Here is a 6,000-nt window from a genome sequence, read left to right on the forward strand (position 1 = left end):
TACATATATTATTAAATAGATGATGCTCCAGTTATATATTAATCAGATACTAAAAATTTAGAGTAAAAGAAGAAACTTTAGTTTCTTGAAGTTGTTTCCTTAGTTAGAAAAAATACTAAACATGGATGTTACAATTTGTTATAAGGAAAGTCCCTATAGTTACTTCTAATACTATAAAAGTATTGCATTCAATATATGCTTGTGCCTAGTGAGAGATAGGCAGCAGTTGAAAAAGATCCTAATTTTTAATCAAGTAACATTCACACACAAAAAAACCTTTTTGATATAAAAAGTAATCATATTGCAGTTTAACTCTTTCTATATGATGAAAATTACTTTTTCTAAACTCTGCAAGAGTCTTAAGACATTACTGCTAGACACTCAGAATTACCTTACTGGAACATCTGTGGTTGGAAAAGCCAATGTGATTCTCTCCCCTTTGAGGTACAGAGAGATGGAAACGAGAAGCAAACCCCAGCTACTCCTGTTCCTGATACTTTTCAGTGTGCTTTTCTCGCAGACCTTGGCATGGCCTCTTTTTGGAGCACCTTCTGCTCTAAGGTAGGTTCTCTTTCAATTCAGAGAGTTGAATATTCCTTCTCCATGGAAATGGGAATTTCCTATATGTTATTTTGGGCAGCTCAATTTAAAAAATTAGGTATTAGTTATTTAAATCTGTTGGTTAACATGTTAAGCAAGTTTTTTCAACTTCAGGTCCACATGATTATTCTGAGTCTTGGAATTCACTCTCAGGGCCAGAGAGACAGTGTCAATGATTAGTTTTATGGGTAGGGTGGATCACATTTCCGAGCAAGGCAGAAGGAGGGTTTGACTTTCCTTTCATTCAAAACCAGTTTTAGATGAGTAATGAGCTATTCTCCTTTGACATCTCAGTTCAGTTCAGTTTCTGTTGGAAAAATAGGTGTCTAGTTGCCTACCTCATTTTAGTTCATTTTCAAGATCAGTCAGCAAATAATCATAAGATGAGTAGTTGATTAGTGGAATATGCATAAAATCATGTTGGACAGACTAGGCAGAATCAATTTGTCAATATTAAAAATTGTGGGATAATTGATCTACTGAGACACCCTCCCCCAATGAATGAATTTTAAGGGACTTGGTTTTTATCATAATTCCTTAGTTTTACTGCTCTCTATGTTGTGTTTCATATTTCAAGTTCATACAGTATAATACAACTCATCTTTAAAGCTTTATCTGAAATAAATTTATGCTAAGGAAGGAAACAGTAAATGGAAACTACATTAGTTTCCTTCCAGTTTACAGGGACTACTATATCTAAGGACAAATACTCACTTCTTTGCTTATTTTCTTATTCCTAATTCTTTGTTCAAGGTAAGCTTATGCTCGATAGAGTAAATAATCCCTTAGCTGTTAGTGGTTCTCTGTGAAGTCTGTTTAAAGCCAGATCATATATTGCTTTGATAATTAAATAGAATGAGTCTATCTGAATGGTTATATCACAAGAGATGAATAATCTCAAGAATGACGAAGTTTGCATTGATTGCTAGGCTTCATACTCAAAGAGGGCTGCTTGTTACTGTCTACCAGCTACTGCCTCACCAAAAAATACACAAGTGCCCAGCAGGTGACACACTCCTTAGAGGTTTACCCCAACAGTGAAAATATGCACACACTTTATTTTAACACTGTGCTGGTATTCAAAATGTGCATGCATTCACAAGTATAGTCATATTCCATGTATAGGCATGTCTATGCTTAGCCTTCCTGTAAAGCATTGTATATCCCTTATTAAAATTGTGTTACTACATAAGATTTGAAACAAAATAGCTCGACAAAATTCATTGAATTTGAGTAACTATTCAGAGATGGAGAAAGTCTTCGGACTTGGTCAATACATAGAAATACATCACACCAAGGTGAATCTTTGAAGCAAAGTTTAGGAACTTAGAGAAAGAAAAATAGTTAATACTCAGCTCTTGAGATATGTTGAGACAAGTAATACTGACCATCAACAAATACATGAATTGCTCCCAATTTTCATATTGAATATAAAATTTTTTCCAAAGTTTCTATTTTGTATAAAATCTTTCTACCTGTGAACTTTGCAAAGTGAAGCTATTGCCAAGGAAGTGTACTTTGCTTCATGCTCTGAAAGACTGAACTAAGTAGCTCTTCTGGTACATAAAGCCTGTAAAAGTTATATGGCATGTATTTTATGGGGTAATAAAAATTCCACTATTTATACTCTTGTAAACCATAGAAGCCATTAAATCAATTATGCTGTTCATATATTGTGAATGGGTGATATATCCTAAGATTTTGAATAACTTATTTCAAATGTTTGTAAAATCAGGAGCACTAGCTTCTGAGAAAGGAATGTATTATACTTTACAGTATTTTTTCCTAACAGTGTGGGTGACAGAATGCCTTTTGAAGGAGCAAATGAACCTGATCAAATTTCATTAAAAGCAGAAACTGATGTTTTACAGAATACATTAGCTGAAAATGACACACCTTATTATGATGTATCCAGGTGAGTTCATTTTTATTGTGTTTTATTTTAGAAAATGTTTTTTTGAAATCTAAACATTTTGTTTTTGTGTCACCATGAAGCTACTCTCATAGCATAGCACTACAAGTTTCCATGTGTCATGGCTTCATTCAGCCTGATTTATTGAAGCTCTTGCTGCTGTACATGATTTTCATGTAGAGAGGTTGTAAGAGGCCAGACTGAGCAACTCATCCACTTATATTCTGTTGCATAAATTTTTAACATCAGAAGATGTGCCAATTCTTGTAAAACTATAGCATTTATAACATTCAAGAGTTTCACCTCTATGTAAAGAAAAGGTGTCTAATAATAAAAGCTATGCATTTCATGGAACCATTTGTCCAGAGCAGCATTCCAGTGTAGAGAGGGTAACTCTATACAAAAGATAAAGCAAAAACTATTTCTCATTTGGATGGAAAATTTGGTTGATATGCTCTATGATCCTTTCTATATTAAGAGATTTTGTTTCCAAATATTTTGGCAGAAGAAATAGCAAAAGGCATAAGAGGATTTTTTACTAAAATCTGGATAATTTCCCTTTGCATATACCTTTATTCAGAATAGAAGAAATAAAGCACCATAAATAAATAGAAACTAAATATATTTTCCCACCAGTATTTCTTAGAAGAGAATTAGTTTTATAGGTTCTACCAGAGAATATTATTTTAATATTGAGATATGCTTCTCAAAAAGCTAATTTCTTTAATTTTTCAAACTGTTGGGCTGGAAATATAGATATAAGTCATTAGAATAAGTCAATAGATTATATTGTTTATTGGGTTGTTAGAAAACCTCCTTTTGGATTTAAGTTTACATGAGGAGCTTTCAAATAAGTTGATGTTCCTTTTGTATCGAATGAGCCAAAATGATATTTTAGCAAACTATTTACAAAATAATGACTATTCTCTCTTCCTTGTTTCAGAAATGTCAGACATGCTGATGGAGTTTTCACCAGTGACTATAGTAGACTCTTAAGTCAACTTTCTGCCAAAAAGTACCTTGAGTCCCTTATTGGAAAACGAATTAGGTAAAGAGAATTTATTATTTTTAAAAAACATGTTATGATTATTAAATTTGACAATTATATTTTCACTGTAAACAACTTATTTACTTTATTCAAAATGGATAACTCTTGATAATGTTTAATTTAGTTATCAAATAATTTATATTCTTCAATAAAATGTACCAGGCCCATGGATTAAGAAAAGAAGTTTTCCTAGTAGTATCATACTCATTGGCTCCAGACACACTTGTTTTTCTTAAATAATAATCAGTTATAAATCTGCATACAAACTGAACTAGACACAGTAAAAAATAAATAAGACATAGTACAAACTGAAGCAAATTTTAAGGTTAACTTTAGTGTTTGTGTTTTACTTCCTACTCAAAGCAAACATTGGAAGATTCTGTCTTTAAATGGACAATAACTGAATATGTAGAAGGTACTACTCAGAGTGGCATAGCTTCATAAAGAAGTATTTATTTTTTAAAGAACTTTTCCTTCCAATGGCAGAACACAATTTCAAGTAGTGCCCTTTTTTTTTCATAAATTATTCACTCAGTTAGGACAGAATGTGTCTAAAGGCACTCCCAGTAAAGGCCAAAGTATGTTGGATTATTCCTTGCTCCCCTATCCTTAGGCTTAAATGCATTTTTCTTTCAGTCTTTTTGTGATAGAAAATGAGTTGGGTGTTGGAATTTCTTTTTATCTGACTCCAAGAAATTCAGACTTTTGGTACCTTTATCATTTCTTGTTAAAATTATTTGGTTTCCTTATTCTCTCGTTTCTTAACAATAGCATCTCAGAAGACCAGGGACCAATCAAACGCCACTCAGATGCAGTCTTCACTGACAACTATACCCGCCTTCGAAAACAAATGGCTGTAAAGAAATACTTGAACTCAATTCTAAATGGAAAGCGGAGGTAAAGAAACAGAAAACTTGCTAAAATGAGAAATTGTAAATGACTTTCAAAATAGAAGCTGCATATGGAGATGTCTCTCTCTCTAGCTCTGAAGCAGTAATTCTCAACCTTGGCTAACATTAGACTACCCTGGAGAATTTTGAAAATACTGATGTCTGAGCCTAACCCAAGACCAAATGCCAGAAAATTAGTGGTTCTAGGGATGCGGCTCTAGACCCTGGTATTTTTTAAGAGTTCCCCAGTTGTTTCTACTGTGCTTCCAGGGTTAAAAATGATGACTATAGAGACATCTAGTTGGAGTCTGGGAACAGGTTTTATCAAATGTGCTGATTTTTAAAACATGTAAAGGGCAGTCAACTAGCAATTTGGTACCACATGGAATTCCCTTTACCTGCATATTTAATATCTGCATTTTACTGAATTAAACCATGAATTATTTTGTCTTCTCAGATTCAGTAAAACCTATGTTTCTCCGTGGTGTGTAAATATGGGAGCACAATATCTAGGACATGTGATACTCTCTCTTTTTATTCCAATTATTTTTGTTTAGATGGTGAGTATGAAAGACAATTCTGTTTGGGTGAAATCAGGCAAGGGGCCTCTTTTTGCCCACCAGATTATAATTCTGTAAGAAAACTTTTAGACACTTGAAGATTGAAGAACCTTTCATAGGTAATGACTCACCTGAATGAGAATTGTTTAGCTCCTAGTGCACTTTACAGAGCACCTAGAACAACCTGGGTCACACATCACCTCTCCTTTAGAAGCTTTCTCATCCAAGAGCCTTAACATGCACGATTCTCTCTTTCTGGTCTGCAGCAGTGAGGGAGAATCTCCTAACTTTCTCGAAGAGATAGAAAAATGATGAAAAATTTCTTTGGAACAAAGCTGCTGACAGCTTCCCAGTGGTGAGTATCACTGTGAGTTATTATATTCTAGTAGCAATCATCTAACTATTTAAGTAGGTTAAGAGTCACTTGGTAAAAAACATCTTAGAGGTCTCTCAGTGAGACCTCATCTAAGAAGGACACTTCTATCTGAAGTGGACCCCAGCTTAGGAAACAGCTTGAAATGATTCATGCAGTGTTCTGATAGCATGAAAGAGAAAGCTCACAATGAATAAACAGTTTGGTATCTCCTAGCTTACACAGACTCTTTCCTATCCTTCTGATGAGATATGAAAAAGACTGACTCACACTAATGAGAAAAACTGGCTTTCTCTTTGATAGTCAAGCCATGCTGCTTCTATTAATTTAAGGTCTAGTCCCATGATTGACTGTTAACATCTCATTTAATTTAAGAATAAGGAAACACCATAAAATTACAGCGTGGCTCATTATTGTGAAAATACCAAGACAGTCTGGGTCTCACTGTGTTTCCTAAAACATAGTAAACTTCATGCACTGAAAGTCAAATTTAGCTTATTTTACCTATGAAGTCAGTGTGGGTACAACGACTCTAATAATACTCACTGTAAAACATTTTTTAAGTAGAGAAAACACGAATAGATTTTATCCTTTGTTAAGTGATAAGATTGTTATCA

General features: G+C 33.7%; 1 protein-coding gene across 1 annotated transcript; it reads left to right on the top strand.

Moving 5' to 3' along the window:
- Positions 1–454: 454 nt before the first annotated feature.
- On the top strand, positions 455–5,322 carry VIP (vasoactive intestinal peptide; the record flags this gene model as incomplete). The annotated part of the gene is made up of 5 exons (XM_081251067.1): positions 455–561; positions 2,393–2,515; positions 3,456–3,560; positions 4,332–4,457; positions 5,277–5,322. The coding sequence occupies 5 exons, from the start codon at positions 455–457 to the stop codon at positions 5,320–5,322; spliced, it is 507 nt and encodes a 168-aa protein (XP_081107193.1).
- Positions 5,323–6,000: the final 678 nt, after the last annotated feature.

The sequence above is a fragment of the Mesoplodon bidens genome (assembly GCF_964165515.1).
Source record: "Mesoplodon bidens genome assembly, chromosome: 12".
Classification (NCBI taxonomy): domain Eukaryota; kingdom Metazoa; phylum Chordata; class Mammalia; order Artiodactyla; family Ziphiidae; genus Mesoplodon; species Mesoplodon bidens.